The 18,652-nt window shown below is 56.1% G+C and overlaps 4 protein-coding genes across 14 annotated transcripts in view; 3 read left to right on the plus strand and 1 right to left on the minus strand.

Moving 5' to 3' along the window:
- Window positions 1–4,696, plus strand: part of CACNA2D2 (calcium voltage-gated channel auxiliary subunit alpha2delta 2) — a 136,945-nt gene extending 132,249 nt beyond the window's left edge. For 2 of the 8 annotated variants that reach the window (XM_064496512.1, XM_064496513.1), the window contains 12 exons: window positions 54–157; window positions 461–559; window positions 652–740; window positions 929–979; window positions 1,205–1,276; window positions 1,378–1,530; window positions 1,671–1,723; window positions 1,843–1,898; window positions 2,038–2,164; window positions 2,273–2,382; window positions 2,470–2,552; window positions 2,671–4,696. In XM_064496512.1, coding sequence (XP_064352582.1) covers window positions 54–157; window positions 461–559; window positions 652–740; window positions 929–979; window positions 1,205–1,276; window positions 1,378–1,530; window positions 1,671–1,723; window positions 1,843–1,898; window positions 2,038–2,164; window positions 2,273–2,382; window positions 2,470–2,552; window positions 2,671–2,811 — 1,138 coding nt within the window. In that variant the 3' untranslated portion in view covers window positions 2,812–4,696. Of the gene's footprint in view, window positions 1–53; window positions 158–460; window positions 560–651; window positions 741–928; window positions 980–1,204; window positions 1,277–1,377; window positions 1,531–1,670; window positions 1,724–1,842; window positions 1,899–2,037; window positions 2,165–2,272; window positions 2,553–2,670 lie in introns of all 8 variants that reach the window. The other 6 variants (XM_031470406.2, XM_064496514.1, XM_064496507.1 and 3 more) reach the window with 3 other exon arrangements.
- A 2,356-nt stretch (window positions 4,697–7,052) lies between these two features.
- Window positions 7,053–11,791, plus strand: TMEM115 (transmembrane protein 115). Its single transcript, XM_010978029.3, has 2 exons — window positions 7,053–8,366; window positions 10,996–11,791. Exons 1-2 carry the CDS (start codon window positions 7,516–7,518, stop codon window positions 11,198–11,200), a joined length of 1,056 nt encoding a protein of 351 aa, XP_010976331.1. The 5' UTR covers window positions 7,053–7,515; the 3' UTR covers window positions 11,201–11,791.
- Window positions 11,792–12,475: 684 nt separating this feature from the next.
- LOC105087410 (transmembrane reductase CYB561D2) lies at window positions 12,476–15,170 on the minus strand. 2 transcript variants are annotated; one of them, XM_010978074.3, is made up of 4 exons: window positions 15,032–15,170; window positions 14,458–14,609; window positions 13,979–14,016; window positions 12,476–13,280 (listed from the first exon to the last, which is right to left on the minus strand). In XM_010978074.3, the coding sequence occupies exons 2-4, from the start codon at window positions 14,582–14,584 to the stop codon at window positions 12,777–12,779; spliced, it is 669 nt and encodes a 222-aa protein (XP_010976376.1). In that variant the 5' UTR covers window positions 14,585–14,609; window positions 15,032–15,170; the 3' UTR covers window positions 12,476–12,776. The 2 variants fall into 2 exon arrangements, with proteins under 2 accessions (XP_010976376.1, XP_010976382.1); XM_010978080.3 differs by having other exon boundaries at window positions 15,008–15,146.
- Window positions 15,171–15,283: 113 nt separating this feature from the next.
- On the plus strand, window positions 15,284–18,523 carry NPRL2 (NPR2 like, GATOR1 complex subunit). 3 transcript variants are annotated; one of them, XM_010978054.3, is made up of 11 exons: window positions 15,284–15,422; window positions 15,933–16,024; window positions 16,128–16,296; window positions 16,451–16,559; window positions 16,928–17,064; window positions 17,152–17,249; window positions 17,371–17,407; window positions 17,499–17,619; window positions 17,695–17,812; window positions 18,078–18,220; window positions 18,307–18,523. In XM_010978054.3, exons 1-11 carry the CDS (start codon window positions 15,345–15,347, stop codon window positions 18,372–18,374), a joined length of 1,170 nt encoding a protein of 389 aa, XP_010976356.1. In that variant the 5' UTR covers window positions 15,284–15,344; the 3' UTR covers window positions 18,375–18,523. The 3 variants fall into 3 exon arrangements, with proteins under 3 accessions (XP_010976356.1, XP_010976361.1, XP_010976365.1); XM_010978059.3 differs by having other exon boundaries at window positions 17,526–17,619; XM_010978063.3 differs by lacking the exon at window positions 18,307–18,523 and having other exon boundaries at window positions 17,695–17,889; window positions 18,078–18,203.
- The last annotated feature ends 129 nt before the right edge of the window (window positions 18,524–18,652 follow it).

Genomic DNA, 18,652 nt, shown 5'->3' on the forward strand with positions numbered 1-18,652 from the left:
CTGCTCCCACAAGCCACCCCTTCCACCAAATTCTGCCTGTCTCGGGTGACCAGGGCAGCTGAGGACTGGACAGAGAACCCTGAGCCCTTTAATGCCAGCTTCTACCGCCGCAGCCTGGACAACCACGGCTATGTCTTCAAGCCCCCACACCAGGATGGTGAGTGTCCCCCCAGCACAGCAGGACAGTGCACATTGCACAGCAGTGTATGGGAAGCTGAGGCTTACCTGTCTGCTCAGCCAGGGCTAGGCTCTGCTCTGAAGGCCCCTCTCAAACACGAGGCTGGCTGAGACTGGGTCAGAGGAGAGAGGGCTAGGCTGTGCCAAACCCTATGTTGGGTGCTGGGTGCTCAGGCTGAGGTCAGCCTTGACCTAGGCTTCTGGGCCCACAGGGCCCTGTATAGAGTGTTCAGTGTGGCTGCCAGCCCCTACTCCTGACCACCCACCCTACCCCCACCCCTAGCCCTGTTAAGGCCACTGGAGCTGGAGAATGACACAGTGGGCATCCTCGTCAGCACAGCTGTGGAGCTCAGCCTGGGTGGACGCACACTGAGGCCAGCAGGTGAATACCCAGCATGGAGGTGGGGAAAGAGACAGTGGGCAGTGTGCTGCCCAGGTAGGCAGACATTGATGGCCCCTTGCTCTCCCCCATAGTGGTGGGCGTTAAGCTGGACCTAGAGGCCTGGGCTGAGAAGTTCAAGGTGCTAGCCAGCAACCGTACACATCAGGACCAGCCTCAGAAGGTATTTTGTCAGGGATGGGGCAGTAAGCCCAGAGTCCCCAGGAACCTCTACCAGTCCTCCCACTCAGAGTGGCTCTGGTGCCTATGGGGAGGCAGGGGCTGTTGCAGATGACCTGGGGACCCAGATGTATAATGGGTGAGGGGAGGGGAAAAACTGATAGCACCTTATGGTCCTTGTTCTGTGCCCAGCAGTGCGGCCCCAGCAGCCACTGTGAGATGGACTGCGATGTTAACAACGAGGTACGTGTTCCCTTAACCCTAGCTTACTCAACTCCTGGACACCTCCTGGCAACTCCTAGCCCATCCCTTGGCCAGTGGGTCTTAACATCCCACCCTGACTTCACAGCTTTACCAGAACTGAGGGGGACAGTACCCCCCTACTCAACTACTGGACTACCAGGGTCTGGGGAGGAAGGTCTGGGCCTGAGCCCCTCTCCATCTTCCTCCCCCTTCCCCATCTCTCAGGACCTGCTCTGTGTCCTCATTGATGATGGGGGATTCCTGGTGCTGTCAAACCAGAACCATCAGTGGGACCAGGTGAGGGTCAGGAAGGTGGAAGGAGGCGGTCTGGGTTTCTGAACCTTTTCAGGGAGTGCACTGCCAGCCCTGTGACTACCACTCCCTCCCCGCATCCCCAGGTGGGCAGGTTCTTCAGTGAGGTGGATGCCAACCTGATGCTGGCACTCTACAATAACTCCTTCTACACCCGCAAGGAGTCCTACGACTATCAGGCGGCCTGTGCCCCCCAGCCCCCAGGCAACCTGGGTGCTGCACCCCGGGGCATCTTTGTGGTGAGCCCCGGCAATGCCTGGCCTGGAGATGGGAGGCTGGGAGACTTGCCCACAGATGACCCCCCCAACTAATAGAAAAGCTGGTGGTAACCTGGGCCCAGGGGCAACAGTGGGAGCCCATGCCACTCTCTCCACTGCAGCCCACCATTGCAGACTTCCTTAACCTAGCCTGGTGGACCTCTGCTGCAGCTTGGTGAGTCTGAGGGGGAAATGGGAGAGGGAGGGTGCTACCTGACCAGGAGTGTTCGAGAGAAATGGAGCACGATACCGGCCTCTGCTGACCACTCCCACTCGGTGACCCGTACCCTGCAGGTCCCTGTTCCAGCAGCTCCTCTATGGCCTCATCTATCACAGCTGGTTCCAGGCAGGTAGGTGGGGCTTTGGAGGCTCCTCCTCAAAGCTCCTCCCCAATCTAAGCAGAGACCGACCCCAGGGGGAGGGCGGGGCTCACGGCTGAGCGAGGCTCAGGGTGCAGGGGTGCAGCTGAGGCGCTCTGGGCCCTCGCAGAGCCCGCGGAGGCCGAGGGGAACCCCGAAGTGCGCGAGAGCAGCTGCGTCATGAAACAGACCCAGTACTACTTCGGTTCGGTGAACGCCTCCTACAACGCCATCATCGACTGCGGAAACTGCTCCAGGTGCGCGCGGTGCTGAGCGGCGGAGCAGGGCCGGGGCTGCGGCGGGGAGGGGCTGGGCGGAGGGGATGGGGCGAGCCTCAGCGCTCCGCCTTCCTGTGCTGCCTCCAGGCTCTTCCACGCGCAGAGACTGACCAACACTAACCTTCTCTTCGTGGTGGCCGAGAAGCCACTGTGCAGCCAGTGTGAGGCTGGCCGGCTGCTGCAGAAAGAGACTCACTGTATCCTGCCCGCGCCGCCGCCCGCGCCCCCTCCCGCCCCGCGTCCCCTCCTTGCCGCCGCCTCCTTGACTCCCCACCCATGCCCAGCGGACGGCCCGGAGCAATGTGAACTGGTGCAGAGACCGCGATACCGGAGAGGCCCGCACATCTGCTTCGACTACAACGCCACGGTGAGGAGGTTGCGGTGGCCTTGACATGCCGCTCCCCTCCCCCAGGGATAGCGCGGCCCTGCGGCCCCCCTGCCCGCCCCGCCCAGGCCGACCGGCTGCTCCTTGTCTCTTCCCGCAGGAAGATACCTCAGACTGCGGCCGCGGAGCCTCCTTCCCGCCGTCATTGGGCGTCCTGGTGTCCCTGCAGCTGCTGCTCCTCCTGGGCCTGCCTCCCCGGCCGCAGCCTCAAGTCCACGCCCACGCCTCTCGCCGCCTCTGAGTGCTCCCTCCCTGCCTAGGCCTCCCTGCCAGTCCCCTGCTCCCCCGCCCCACACTCCCCGCCTTAGAGCCTCACCCCCTCCCTCACTGAAGGACCTGAGCACGCCAGGCCCCCAAGAGTCTGCACCTGGTGGGCAGGGAGGTGGATTCCCAAAGGAGAGCGTTTCACGTCTTTGGCCCCCAAGCCACATCTAGCGCCTGAACTGTCAAAAGTGTCCCAAGACCCCTCACTCCCACTTGACTTACTCGACTCTCCCCCCAGGACTGGGCCAGGGAAGACACAGCACTGGTGCCAAACCAGGCCTCCACTGCCCACCCTGCCCTGAGGCTCCGTTTGTGTGGGAGGCCTAGGTCTTGCCCCAGGTGAACTCCTCTAACCTGGTTCTTCTGCCCTACCCAGGACCAAATCTGGATTCCCTGGGAATCATGGAGGAAGTTGAGATGGGCAGTTTGAGGCCTGTGCATCCCAGCTTAAGTCCTAGCAGAAGAGAGGTCCTTGGGCAGCCCTTCTGCCTCTCTCACGCCTACAGCCACCTCTCCCTCACCAAGCCCTGCAGGTTGCAGGACAGTGACTGGCTCAGACACAACCCCATACACATCTGGAGCCCTGAGGGCAGAAACTGGACTCACATTAAACATATCCAGGAGGACACACACAAACACAGATGTGCACAGACACACACAAACACATACCGTGGGGTGGGGTGGGAGTGGGGGCTCACAAAGCCTTACACAGGATGAAGGGTTGGTGGGAGGGTTGGCACATGCACACTCCATCTCCTGCTCACCATCCGCCTCTAATCTGACCTGCAGCCCAGCTGGTCCTCTGTCTCTAAAGCTGAATGTCAAACAGTGCCAAATGCTGGGGCAAGGGGTGAAGACCCCTCTGTCCCACCCTAGCCACCAGTGTCCCCTAAATGCCCCTCACTCCACCAGGTGCTCATTGTAACCATTTCTCACTAGTGTCAGGCCTTCAGTGGGACCACATGCCACTGCCTGCACCCCTCGTCAGAGGAACTCTCACCGGACATTGCCCCTTGCCTTAGCGGGGTGACTTGATCACTCCTAGCTGGGTCATCCCACCCCCAGTCTGGCCCACACTCAGGCCTGTGCCCACTTCCACACACACTCCCTTGCCAAACTGCTCCTCCCTGCTGAACACTTGCACACACATAAACACATATACACACTCGGCACACACACAGGCTGGGCCTGGGCTCATCTTCATTCTGGTCATTTCCCCCAAAGGCATCCCAGCCTGGGGGCCAGTGGGGGACTGAGGGCAGGAGGATGTGGCCGTGGGGCTCAGATGGAGTTGGAGGGGGGAGGGTGATGCATTAATTAATGGCTCCGTTAATTAATGTCACGTTGCTTGTTGCTTTCTCAGTGTGTGTGTATGGTCCATGCCTGCTGCTGGTGCCAGGGTGGGTGCCCAAGCTGTACACCCAGCCTGGATGCCAGCCATGTCTTGCGGGGGCGTGTGTGTGTAACTGTAGTGTAGTCAGGTGCTCAATGGAGAATACAAAAATAAAAAAGAATCAAACATATACAGAAAATATATATTTTAAGTTTAAAAAACAAAAGCAGACAAAACAATCCCCATCAGGTAGTTGTCCAACCCCCGGCTGGGTCTGATCCTTCTCATCACCCACCCGACCTGGCTGCCCCTTGCCTCGGGCTTGGGGGATCTGTTGGGGGCTGGGGGTCCATTTTCTCTTATCTGCCCTTTTTTTTTGGTTGTTCTATTTTGTACAGCAAGTTGGAAAAACAGCGACAAAAAAGTCAAGAACTTTGTAAAATATTGTGTGTGATTCCTTGTAAAATATTTTCAAATGGTTTATTACAGAAAATCAGTTATTAAATAATGTTCATATTTTCACTTCAAATGATTCCCATCCACTGTGTCTGCCCTGGAGTGAGGATTGGGTGGCCTGAAGACACGTGGCCATGACCTCAGAGCCCCACTCACCACTCAACTGGGAGTGAAGGCAGTAGGAATCCTGGTTCCTGGAGGGTGTAGGGAATGACGCTTCCCAGGCCTCCTAAGTGCCAGAACTTTGGTATCCTTTGTCTCATAATCTTCTCAAAAACCTCCAGGAAAAGTTTTCTTTAAAAAAAAAAAAAAAGTCTCCAGAGACTCAAGGCCAAGACTGTGGAGGAGAGAAGATGGAGATGAGATGCTGGTTTACGCAAGCGTCTGGCCATAGGGTCAGACCACCTGGGCCTAGTGGGCAGGTCCTCCACTTTGGAGCACAGAGTGAGTACCTGACCTGAGTCTGTGACCTGGTGCTTGAGGGCCCAGTGCTGTCTGGAGGAGGGCAGGGTCTGGCGCATCCCCAAGCATGATGGCTGCTCCATCCCAGCCCAGGGAAGGCCTGGTACCCTCAGTGACCACTGCACCTCACACTGGAACCCAACTTTGAGTCTCTTTCTGCAGATCCTCTCAGACTTCCTTCTGGCCGACCCTACACCTTTGTTCACTTTAACCCCAACTTTCTCAATATCAGCCCTATTCTGTGTGACCTTCCCAGTTCTTTTCAAAGGGAAGGACTTATAAAGACCAGGGCAGAGGTTTGCCAGTGCTGCTGACAGCTGCTCTCTTACAATACATATTCCACACTCTGTACTCACCTAGTGGGCAGCCAGCTGAGTCCTCACCACCACCTTAGAGTTGGATACTAGTTTATCCCATACCACAGATGAGCAAACTAAGACTTAAGAGAAATTCTTTCTCCCAGTGAGACAGGCAAGAAACCAGCAAAGGTTTCAGAGGGGAGGTGGCCTGTGGCTGGGGGACCTTGGATGCTAAATAAATGGAAGAGGGCATTCCAGGCCTTAGCGAGGACACCCTTCCTCACTCCTCTTGTGGCAAGTTCTGGCCACCGAGCAAAGCCTAGCTAGCAACCCCTGAGACAGCTCCCATGCCCCACAACAGCCCCAGAGGTCCTGGGGTATAGTTGCGCTAAAAAATACAGAACATCCAGTCACATTTGGAATTTCAGATAATCAACAAATACTTTCAGAATATTGCCAACACTGCATGGGACATAACTGTACTGAAAATTGGGGACCTGCCTACACTGACGAAAATTATTCATTGTTTATCTGAAATTCCAATTTAACTGAGGGTCCTGTATTTTGATTTGCTAAATCTGGCAACCCTACCCTGGGGTGGCATCCAGTGGGAACCTAGACCCCAAAGATAAAGGATAGCAATACCCTTTTCAACCAGGAAGGTTATGCACACATTGGCAGTTGTGCTGAAGTCAGTGGAAGGAAGGGATTCGGCACTTTATAAATGATCTTTGTCATGTAACTATTTTAATTATATGCACATTTTTAAAAAGTAACTCAGTACACACACACACACAAATCAGTTTGCACAAGACACAAGCTGCCTTAAGTCACGTTTCAGTGAGGTGGGGGCCAACGGCCAGTCTGACCCAAGTTTGTAGAGAGACCTCTTTTCATCCAGGTCAGCTACTGTGGGGAGGAGAGTCACTGAGAGAGGCCCAGCCTTGCCCCTTTGGGGGCTGGAGACCTGAATTCTAATACGGGCTCCACCTCACTTGTAATAAGGGCAGCTTGGGCAACACACTGAGCACCCGGGGTGGACTGGTATTTTACACCCCAGGTCCCTTGGATCCTCACAGTAGGTCCTGTCATCACCTCCATTTTATGGTCCATGAAACTGAATCTAAACAAAGTCCAGGAACTTGTGCCAATGTCACACAGCCGCCAAAAGGCAGAGCAAGAATTCCAACCTGAGTCAGGTCCCCTACACCCCATACAACCTGGGCCTGGCATACAACAGGCCACGGAAGTTTCGGGAGTTCACACCCACTGGACCATCCAACATTCTATCCGCACACCCGTCCACAAGGACACACCCACTCAGACATACAGGCACACACAGAGCCACTCTCCCCGGAAATTCAGCAAATGCGTTGCCTGCAATAGCGCTGCCGCTGGTACCTGCCGCTCCCCCGACATTAGCTATGCTCGTTCACCCTCTCCCACCTCCGAAGAACGACGGAAACGGTCCTGAGAACTACAACTCCCAAGCACACCCTCCTCTCACCACCAACAGGAAGGGCCCGGGCGCATAGCCTCCTGGGACTTGTTGTTCTACCCAGAATCCTGATTTCCGCCGGCCCCGAGTTGGGCTGGGGACTCCATGTCCCAGCATGCCGCGGAGCCGCAAGGCCGACGCTCAGAGGGCATCCTGAGGCCGCCTGGGACGCGCAGGCGCAGCGCCCCTGTTTGTCGGCGCCTGAGAAGGGAGGAGGTACTGCCGAAGCCGAAGCCGAGGCCGAGGCCGAGGCCGAGGCGGAGCTGACCAGACTTGACTCCGGCCCAGAACTAGGCTCCAGTACCCCGCGGACCGTAGGGTCTCAGAGTGGATGGAGGAGACCGAACCCTGAGATCACCGCCAGCCCGGTCGCCGTGCCGCAGGGCCCACAGGGCAGGCAGGCAGGCGCGCTGAAGCTGCCCGAGGCCTTCCCCCAGGTCCCCGGCCCCGCGACCAGGCCCGGCTCTGCCCTTTGGGACCAGAGGCGACCCAACCGGAAGAGGAGCCTTCACCGGGGCCATAGGCCAGTGATTAGGCCAAGGCAGGGCCTCCCGTCGGGGCCGACTGGGACGAGGCCCCGGGGAGGCCCCTAGCCCACTAAACCCTTCCCTCAGGCCGACTCCCGCCGGGAAGATGCAGCGCGCCCTACCGGGCGCCCGCCAACACTTGGGGGCCATCCTGGCCAGCGCCAGCGTGGTGGTGAAGGCTCTGTGCGCGGTGGTACTATTCCTCTACCTACTGTCCTTCGCCGTGGACACGGGCTGCCTGGCGGTCACCCCAGGCTACCTCTTTCCGCCCAACTTCTGGATCTGGACCCTAGCCACCCATGGGCTGATGGAACAACATGTGTGGGATGTGGCCATCAGCCTGGCCACAGTGGTGGTGGCTGGACGTTTGCTGGAGCCCCTCTGGGGAGCCTTGGAGCTGCTCATCTTCTTCTCAGTGGTGAACGTGTCGGTGGGGCTGCTGGGGGCCTTTGCCTACCTCCTCACCTACATGGCTTCCTTCAACTTGGTCTACCTTTTCACTATCCGCATCCACGGCGCCCTGGGCTTCCTAGGTGGTGTCCTGGTGGCACTCAAACAAACCATGGGGGACTGTGTGGTCCTGCGAGTGCCCCAGGTACGTGTCAGTGTGGTTCCCATGCTCCTGTTGGGGCTGCTGCTGCTGCTGAGGCTGGCCACACTGCTCCAGAGCCCAGCACTGGCCTCTTACGGCTTTGGGCTGCTCTCCAGCTGGGTGTATCTTCGCTTCTACCAGCGCCATAGCCGAGGCCGAGGGGACATGGCCGACCACTTTGCTTTCGCCACCTTCTTCCCGGAGATCCTGCAGCCTGTGGTGGGGCTGCTGGCGAACTTGGTGCATGGCCTCCTGGTGAAGGTAAAGATATGCCAGAAGACAGTGAAGCGCTATGATGTGGGTGCCCCATCCTCCATCACCATCAGCCTCCCAGGCACAGACCCTCAAGACGCAGAGCGGAGAAGGTACTGTGGAATCTTCCAAAACCTTGTCAAGCTAGGAGAGTATTGATCAAGTCACATCCATCTGTTGAAGTGCTTGCTCTGTGTAGGCTGCTGGCCTACAGTCAGATATTGGGGCAGATTCAGAAAGAGAAAATCCAGTTTGTGGCCTTGAGGGGCTCAGCATTTAGGTGTCTGGCTGCAGGAGGTACTTTGCAAAATTAGAGAGTAAAAGTTCCTTTTCTCACCACTCAGGCCACTTAAGTTTCAAGAAATGCCCTGCTTTTTGGAGCTGTGTAAGGGGCTGTTGGAGAGCTAGGTACACACAACCTTGGCCTTGTCTCAGAATCTCAGAATCCTAGACCCTAGTCCTGTGGGAGCCAGAGACAACCCGCTGGTCCTTGCTCCCCTGTGAGGGAGGAACAGAGAAAGAGACCTAGAGTCCTTAAGAGTTGGTCGGGGCCACCCCAAATGCTGAACCATCCCCTCTTCCTAGGCCTTAATTCAGATTCTGTTGTTTCTCTACCACTTATTGAGAGAGAAGCTTAGGGTATTACTAGACCTACCCCTACCCTGCCCCCGACTTTGGCAGGCATTTGTCACCAAACCTAGGAGACAGTCACCTGACCCACTGAGGGAGCCTGCTGACCATACCAGGGAGTGGAGATAACCTTTTCATTATCTGTAAACCAAGCCATGTGTACCATGAGGAGTCCCAGCTGAATTATTCACTTGGCCAAGGCAAGACAGATCTTTTTTAATCCAGCTCTCTCTCTCTCATATCTGTGGACTCACCACAGTGGTCACAGCTCAGTTTCCAACATTATTCTTAAGTTTTTCGATGCAGTTACTTGAGTAGTGAAATCTAGAGCAGGATCTGTTCCTACTTTCTGCATTTGTCAAAGGCTTCTGTTTTTTCTCACTGTGAAATGGGTTCTTAGCAAGCAGCTTTATGAATTCAGCTGGAGTTTTCCCTGTGTTTACTCTCCACTGGGGCTGTGGAGTTGAGTGTGGGACACAACCCTTTCCTGAAGGAGTTTCCAGATAGGGAAGGGCCACAGGTAACTGTGGTCCAAGGTGGAACATGTTGAAAAGTACACACGGCATGTAGCAGAGCATAACTCTGGGCCCTACAGTTTATGTCTCTATGGCTAATGAATCCTAAAGACTGAGGTCTGTCTTAACCTTACATGGTGGAGGAGATGGGGCCAGGAGGCTGGGCCTGGTAGAAACTGAGCTGTCCTCAGAGCTGTTCAGGTGGGCCCAGACCACAGTGGTGGCCCCTCCTCGAGTGAGAGATCTTGGTTTGTTAGAGTTAGCTGGACATTTGAAAAACCTCTGCACAGGCTAAAGAAAATGGACAGGTTCAGGCAGGCTGGGCAGGGGAGGGAGGGATGTTGGGAAGCTGGTTCTTGGTTTAGTTTTGATGTTTTTAGCTTACTTGGGGATGGGGCTTATTCCTCCAACCAGTTTGACATCTGGCTGCATGCCACTCCCTGACCCAAAGGGCTACCCTATGATGGTGGGAGGCAGGGTTTCCTACCTTGGACCCTTGTGAGGGAGTGATTAGCGTGCCACAACCTCTCCCTTGGCAGGCTTTAGACAGAATTGGCAAGGGAGTCTCCAGATTGGGAGCCTGAGTAGCAGCAGGGAAGAACTATCCTGTCTGTCCCAACTTGCCATGTGTCAGGGTCGAAGTGTGCTGGGGCTTTCTGTGCCTGTGTCATTGCCTCTTCTGGTACGGTGGAGATTTTAGTTCTCTGCTGGAACTTGGAAGGCTACACAGGTCTTCCATGCTGGTGGCAGAGTTTGAGGCATCAGCGGCCCACAGTGACCACTATTACAAGTGTTACCTGGCAGTATGAGCATTCCACCTCTTGGTAGGGCAGGGTCTCGAGTGCACATATATATCTTCTTTTCGTGAACTTTCCCACTTCCCCCCAGAGTTGGTTCTCCAGGGGCTGCCCAGTGGAACCAGCAGGCTCTAGCCTGTGTCCTACCCACATGGCTATTTCTCCATCTCTGCAAGGACTCGGGGTGTCCCTGCTCTAAAACAAGTCCTGGTGGCTTTGGGGATTCTTCGGGAAGGAGAGTATTTGAGTCGGTTAGGAGGGATAGGTTGATCCAGGTTGGCCCTGCTTCCCAGGCTGAGAGCCAAGGCAGTTGCTTGAGTTCCAACCTTCCCTACAGACCCTTGTTGGGAGGCTCCTTAACAAGGAGAGGCGGAGAAGTAACAGCTCTCTCCTTGGATGTGATGCCAGTGCCCAGCAGAAACTCACATGTCCAGGGACTTGCCCTTCCACCTGTCTGCCCTGGGACACCAGCTCTGCCTAGCCTTAGGCACCATCCTCAGAACCATTCCTAGGGCTGGCCTGAGGGCAGCCTGGCATATACCCAGCTGGCCTTCTCAGCCTGGAGGTGACCCAGCTATGGAGGGAAGAAGGCTCTACAGCCTTTAGGTCCTCATTCTGATAGGAGAGTGGGTCCTAATCCAATCCCTGAGGAACCTTGGGCCCTGCATGGGGAAGGGGAACATGTAGGATTCTGAGAGGGGAGTCCGAGTAGTAAGGCAAGTCAGTTTCACAGGGGAAGAGTGCAGGGCATGAGGCAAGTCCAGACCCTGAGTGACCTGTCATCTTTTCCCTGGCCCCAGGCAACTGGCTCTGAAGGCCCTCAATGAGCGGTTGAAGAGAGTGGAGGACCAGTCCGTCTGGCCCAGCATGGACGACGATGAAGAGGAAGCTGGGGCCAAGGTGGACAGCCCTCTGCCCTCAGACAAGGCCCCCGCACTCCCAGGGAAGGGGTCTGTCCCAGAATCCAGCTTGATCACCTTTGAGGCAGCTCCCCCGAAGCTATAACTCCTGACCACCTTGACTGTAGCATCTCCTCTCCCGAGCCCCCACTTGACACCCTCTCAGCTATTCCAGGGCACTGACTGCTCTGAGGAGAGGGAAGAAGGCCTGCTGGGGGTTGCCACAGCCTTCTGCTATTTCTCGCCAACACTACCCAGGACTCTTGCTACCTGGTTCCAGTTCCAGACAACCACTATGCCAGGCATGGGGCCTCTGAAACATCAGCCAGCCCAGGCCACCTGAGGTAAGACTGCACCTCAGCAGGCAGCCCCAAGCAAATGGCTACAGGGACACTGGTGCCATGGCTCCTGGGCCAACCCTCACGCCTGATACTGGTTGCCGAGAGCCCCGAGCCAAGGCAAGGATTTGCCAAAAACGTTCTGGGGGTCCAGCCAGTGCAGGAGCCAGCACAGGGCTGCACATCCCTGCCCACCCCCAGAAAGACTATGTTCATGTCAGGATTTCTGATTCCCTCTGCTGTGGCCATGGCTGCTTCTGGGCCAGAACAGTCACAGTTCCCAGATATTTTCTACAGGACCACTTGAGTGGGCAGCCAAGCCCAGCCTCGCAGTATCAATAAAGCAGTTCTTTGAGGTATGGCTCCTGGGCTCTGTCAGACTGCCTTGTGCAGCCCCCTCATCATATGCAACTGCAAAGTTAGGCAGGGACTTTTTACTCTAGGTTCAAGGGCTTGGTCCCCAAGGCTCCTCCAGCTGGATTGAAAAAATCATTGCCCTCACTCTCCTTCCCCCAGCACACTCCCCTCCCCACCACCACATGCCCACTGTCAAGCAGCCTTCCCAGAGCTGCACCCTTACTTATTTCCTCTCTCCCTGCAGTACCCAGTCAGGGAGGACCTGCCTGGAGGATCTGATGATTAAGGGCCTCTCTATCACAGGGAGTTGTTCTCATCCATGGCTCGCCACCAAGACAGAGTGCTCAGTGCTTGACACCTATGGAGGCAGCCCATCCCCAGCTCCCATCCTGTCATTGTCCAGATCTGACCACCACAGTCTGGAAACCAGCACAGCTGGGAGGCTGATAGGACACACAGCTGCACCATTCACAGCTACAGCCATAGGACCTGCTAGGGCCCTGGGTGACATGGGATGCCCAGCAGCCAGATTCTGGGGCTAGTGTGCCAGGAAAGCTTTAGCCCCTCAGTGAACAGGTCCCCATCTTGCCCAGCTGCCCATTTTTTCATGCTGATAGCATTCGCAAGAACTATTCCCAGCTCTGGGTTATTCCTCCCATCCAGTCTTTTCAGTGTTTTTTTTTTTATTATTTTACTTTTTATCTCTTCTGTAATTTCTGGACATACCAGCACAAGTTGAGTTGCTGAGGGGGCAGTCTTGCAAGCCCAACTTCATCTAGACACATGATCCATAAACTTCTCTGGGATGGTAGAGAAAGAAGGAAAGGGGAGCACTCCAGCAGGAGGAGCAAGCACAAATGTCACACACAGGACTCCAGCTACCCCTGAGGTGTCCCATGACCAAGTCAGCTGAGAGAGTGCAGGAGGTCCCAGCCCCAGCTCCTAGACTGAGGGGCAAATCCAGGCTTCCCCTAGGCTGGGAAGAGCTCAAGGCTGGATCCTTTTGCGGTACAGGTAGGCATTGCTCACCTGGTTCATGATGACCAAGCTGGTGATGACAGGGCATAGCACAGCCAGGTACCAGACCCCACCGGTGACTGTGGCAGTGAACCAGAGTGAGCACATGCCCAATAAGAGGCTGGCACTACCCAGAAGGTAGCCCACCAGCCCAGAAGTGGCATGGTACAGCTTGAGCTTGGCCAGGGGCCATCGGGGCAGCAGTTTGGGGTAGAGCAGCCCCACCCCACCTGAGCACTGCAGCCCTGCCCACAGCACAGCTAGCAGCCCTGCCCGCCCGTGCCACGTGGCCAAGTGGGCTTTGCCAAGCTGTTCCTTGTGGAGGATGACAAGGCCCAGGCCCAGCAGTGCACACAACAGGGCCAGCAGCTGCAGTACCCAGTGGCAGCGAGCTCGGCCCTTCCGCGAGAGGGAGCGCAGCAGCGAACTCTCAGGAGAGAACACCAGCAGTGCCTCAGTCATCAGGAAAGAGAACTGGGGAGACAGGGATGGAACACTAAGTAAGAGTGCTGCCCAGCAGAAGGGAAGAGAGCTTGAGATATAATCTAAGCTGCCAGCCAGTCTGGGCAGATTCCCCTTCATTCTCTCCCCACTGATAAGAGTGTCTATTTGGTGAGACAAGAGTGGAGAACTCTATCTGGGACAGAACATCTGCCCTGAGTAACAAGCAAGAGGTACCACTCCACACTTCTTCCTAGGTGCTATTCTGAAATGTCATCTCTGCTGTGTTACTCAGCAAACACAAGGTTCGAGATGTGGCAGTTACAAATGATTCACAAGCTTTCTTTTCCTGACATAGAGCTGGATACAGTTTCTTGGCAAGCGCTGGCCATACAGGTGCACTGTTTCAGGGAAAATTAGATGTGTCACTATAAATTAAGGTGAAAAGGAACACAGGTACACCCAAATGCATATTCTAAGCGTCCTGCCTGGAGGTGGGTGAAGCTTCATTTTGTGCTTAGATAAACCCATTTGCCCTGCATCTTGAATACTCTGGTTCAAGTCTGGGATATATACCATGGGCAGGAGTTGGAGCATGCAGCTCCTCCAGCCCCACATCCCGTCCCTCCAAACAGATACTAAGTGTTCATAAAGATTTAGAAGTCACCAAGATCACCACCCATAGCTATACTTCGTCCCACCCATAAGAGCAGGCCAGGCCCATTACTTACAGCCAGAGACATAAGCACTGGGTGCCAGGAGAAGAGACCTGGAATGAGAAGAGAAGGCTTTGAGGCTGAAGCAAGAACCCAGCCACACCAATTGCCACAGGCTGAGGAAAATGAGCAGCCCATCACCCAAGGAGGTGCTGCCAAAATTCAAGTCCCCTCTTGCTGCAACAAGCTGACCCCAAACATATCCTCTCTTCCTGGTCCCTCCCTAGATCAGAGGCTATGCTTTCCCACTCCTCTGGCAGTCCTCCCTCCTTCCCCCTGCACTTTCCAGGAGGCAGCCAGGTACTCTGTGGGACCTGGCCAAGCTGGCCCAGCTTCCACACTTACCTACTCCACCCCACTTACCCCTCCAGCATAGCATGCCCCTCAGCCAGCCAGGCCTTTCCCAGGAGTCAGACCCAAGGCTTCCTTTTGCCCCTGCTCCCCAGAAAAAGTGGCACTTTCCTTCCCATAAGTCAACTATGAATTCTACTTACTGGAGCCAGGCCTGGCAAGTACAGCCACAAAGATGGTGAAGCCTAGGGCCACAAGGTGGGCAGCAGCCCCAGAGGCAGTGCGTAGAGCTCGGTATATGTGCGATTCAGTCTCCACAGAAAGAGCCATGGTCAGCCAGGCCGGTGGCTGTAGCCTGAAAGCATAGTAGAGTGAGCAAGGGCCTCTGGTGCCCACTGTCCACTCCTCTCACTGGAGCAAGAGTTGCAGGGCAGGAATGCCACTCTCTTCCAAGAAGTTAAGATATGAAGGGACAGTACTAAGCTAGGCACCAGGAATAGTTGAGACTGGTGGCCTGTCAGAGCGTACACGCTTCTGAATTGGCACTGGTCACTGGCCCACCTTCCAGGTAGGATGCGCAAGGCCGTGTAATAGACTACAAATCCCAGCATGCACCACGCCGTCGCCGGGCGGGAGCGCTTGCTGGAAGGGCATGAAGCACCACGGGAATTGTAGTTCCCAGTTGCGTCGAAATTACAGCCTGAATCCCTTCGCGCACAGCCACCCCAAGTGCCCCTGGCACGCTGCCCTTACACGCTAGGGATTCGCCTGCCTCACCCGCAGGGCCGACCCGACGCGGTGATTTCTTCCGAGAAAGTGGGATTTTCGGGGCTCTGCCGCGGGCGCTACCGCTCCGTCGCGGAGCAGCTTAACTTCCGGGTCCGAGCGCCTACCCACCCGGGACTTCCTGGAACAGTCCCCCACAGACACACGACTGAATCGTGATGCGCAGGCGCTGTTGAGCAGACGGTGTGTTGGCTGTGTCAGTGCGCAGGCGTGCTTGACCCGGTGTCCCAGGCTTCAGGGCTGTTTCTGACAGGTGCTCCCAGACATAGAGGTGCCAGCCACGGTCCCGGGCCCCATTAGCGCCATGGGCAGTGGCTGCCGCATCGAATGCATATTCTTCAGCGAGTTCCACCCCACGCTGGGACCCAAGATCACCTATCAGGTGCCATCCGGGCTCGCGGGGACTGGGAGGTAGAGGGACGCTCAGGGGAGTTCAGCCGACTGCCGGAAAGCGGTGGAACCCTGTGCCCTGTACTGCACGCAGGCACGCCACTCCTTAATTCGCGGAGAATCGTGAACCAAGAGGACCAGGTCCCAGGCTCCTGGTGTGGCGAGGCAAACAAACATGACATAGGCAGTGATTGTGGGAAATCGGGTTATGGGGGCCCAGGGGAGTTGCCAGGTCCTAGGAAAGATGGGACAGGGTGGTCGCACCAGTAGTACCCCTGGATGCACAGGAATTTAGGTAAGGTAGGAGTGTGCCAGATAGAGGGAACAGCATATGCAAAAGCCAGGAGGCGCATGTGTTTGGAAACACAAAAGAGTAGTAGTCCTGGGTGGATGGAAGAAAGGAGAAACCCTGGAGAAGAGGGCTTAGGCCTTGGGGATCACCCTGTGTAATCCACCAAGTTACAAGGTCCACTAAGGGACTTCTTGCCACTCCCTTCCCCAGGTCCCCGAGGACTTCATCTCCAGGGAGCTGTTTGACACCGTCCAGGTGTACATCATCACCAAGCCAGAGCTGCAGAACAAGCTCATCACTGTGTAAGGCCCTAGCTAGGGGGTGGGGGAACTCCCAGGAGTGGTCAGACTCTGGGGTGGAAGGAGCCTGACTCTATTCCCACCTGTTCCCCCACCCACCATCCAGCACAGCCATGGAGAAGAAACTGATTGGCTGCCCCGTGTGCATCGAGCACAAGAAGTACAGCCGCAATGCCCTGCTCTTTAACCTGGGCTTCGTGTGTGATGCCCAGGCCAAGACCTGTGCCCTTGAGCCCATCGTCAAAAAGCTGGCAGGCTATCTGACCACACTGGAGGTCTGCAATACAATGGGCTTGGGTGGATGGGCAGGCAGAGTTGGGGAAGGTGTTTGCATGTCTCCAAAGCCCTTCAGCCCTAGGAACCTGCCAGTGCAGGATGTCAGCCAAAGGTTCTGGGATGTACCCACCATGCTGTCCATGCTCCATCCAGCTAGAGAGCAGCTTCGTGTCCACGGAGGAGAGCAAGCAGAAGTTGGTGCCCATCATGACCATCTTGCTGGAGGAGCTAAATGCCTCAGGCCGGTGCACTCTGCCTATCGGTATGGCCCAGCCTGTGCAAGGACAGCAGAGGGGTTGAGGAGGGATGGGAAAGTGGCAGAGGAAGGTGAGCCCAGCCAAGGACAAGACTCACAAACAAACTGGTGGCCAGAAAATAGCCATGAGCTGGGCTGATTATGTCCAGGGTCCAATGCATGGTGGGGCTGGGGAGGGGGAGGCCAGTAGAGGTCTCCAGCTCTACTCCTTGGGCATGTTCCTTTTTCTCTCTGGACCTCAGTCTCTTGCTCTATAAAAGATTGGCCCTACCCAGAGCCATTTGCCTGCCTCAAGGGTTGCTGGGAGGACTGGATGGTAATTGAGGGCCTCTTGGAAGAGATGGCACTGAGAATATAGGTGGGGTCCCCTGCAGATGAGTCCAACACCATCCACTTGAAGGTGATTGAGCAGCGGCCTGACCCTCCTGTGGCCCAGGAGTATGATGTACCTGTCTTTACCAAGGACAAGGAGGATTTCTTCAACTCACAGTGGGACCTCACCACACAACAGGTGTGCTAGCCCTCTCTGGCTATCAACCCCTGGAGCTGGCCACAGCCCTTCATTCCACCCCTACTTACCCTACTCCACCCTGCCCAGATCCTGCCCTACATTGATGGTTTCCGCCACGTCCAGAAGATCTCAGCCGAGGCAGACGTAGAGCTCAACCTGGTGCGCATTGCCATCCAGAACCTGCTGTGAGTGGGGCAATAGTCATGCTCAGGACAGGGTCGCTGCCAGTCAGGAAGAGCCCAGGGGCCTAGTGTGGGAGCTGGGAAGGCATGGCTCTTGCAAGCTGAGCACAACTATCTCCCCCAGGTACTATGGCGTTGTGACACTGGTGTCCATCCTCCAGGTAGGTGAGTCTGGGATCTGACTAATTGGAGAATGGATCACGTGGCTGAGCCTAATTGAGGCTGTGTCAGACTTCCAAACCCCTCACTCAGGCCCCTGTGCCTCCTGCTACCCTCCAGTACTCCAATGTATACTGCCCGACACCCAAGGTCCAGGACCTGGTAGATGACAAGTCCCTGCAGGAGGCATGTCTATCCTACGTGACCAAGCAAGGTACTGGTAGGCTCTGGGGGAGGCCATCTCAGGGAGGGCAGGGCCATCTGGAGAGCTGACCCCTGATGCCTACAGGGCACAAGAGGGCCAGTCTCCGGGATGTGTTCCAGCTGTACTGCAGCCTGAGCCCTGGCACTACTGTGAGAGATCTCATTGGCCGCCACCCCCAACAGCTGCAGCACGTTGATGAACGGTCAGAGGGGGATCCCCTGGGGCATGAGGGATTTGCCTGAGGGCAGGCATACTCTCTGTGTCTCTCCGGAGCCCTGGGTAAGAGAGAAAGCAAGAGATTCGCAGTGAACAGAATCACATGGCACTGCTACTCCAGGAAGGCTTCCTGGAGGTGACAGATTTAGAAGCCAGTCTGGTCACTGAGACAAAACTGGAGGGGAGACTGACCTGGCTAGGAGGAGGCCTAGCCAGGGCATCACCCCTCTCTCCCTCAACCCTCACCCCAGGAAGCTGATCCAGTTTGGGCTTATGAAGAACCTCATCCGACGACTACAGAAGTATCCTGTGCGGGTGTCTCGGGAGGAGCGGAGCCACCCTGCCAGGCTTTACACAGGCTGCCACAGCTACGATGAGATCTGCTGCAAGACAGGTAGAGGCAGGCAGAACAGGTGAGGTGCGGTCAGGGCAGGGTGGCCAAGCCAAGGCTGCTGACCTTACCTCCACCACATCACCCAGGCATGAGCTATCAGGAGCTGGATGAACGGCTGGAAAATGACCCCAATATCATCATCTGCTGGAAGTGAGGCTGGTGAGGGCTGGACCAGGCACACAGCTGTGACTGCTGTCTCCTGCTAAGCCCTGCCTGGTGCGTGAGGGCTAGACCAGCAAACTAGCCCATACTGCCTTAAGGTTGATGCACACTTCTGTAAATAAAGTCATCCATTTCAACCTACCTTTATTGAGTACTGCCTCTGAGCCAGCCACCGGAGAGAACCTTCGGAAATGGAATAGCCATAGTCCTGGCGTCCTGGGGCGCCATCTGGTGGGCAGGACCGACAATGGACAAGTAAAAGTGCCAGCT

The sequence above is a fragment of the Camelus dromedarius genome, chromosome 17, assembly GCF_036321535.1.
Source record: "Camelus dromedarius isolate mCamDro1 chromosome 17, mCamDro1.pat, whole genome shotgun sequence".
Classification (NCBI taxonomy): domain Eukaryota; kingdom Metazoa; phylum Chordata; class Mammalia; order Artiodactyla; family Camelidae; genus Camelus; species Camelus dromedarius.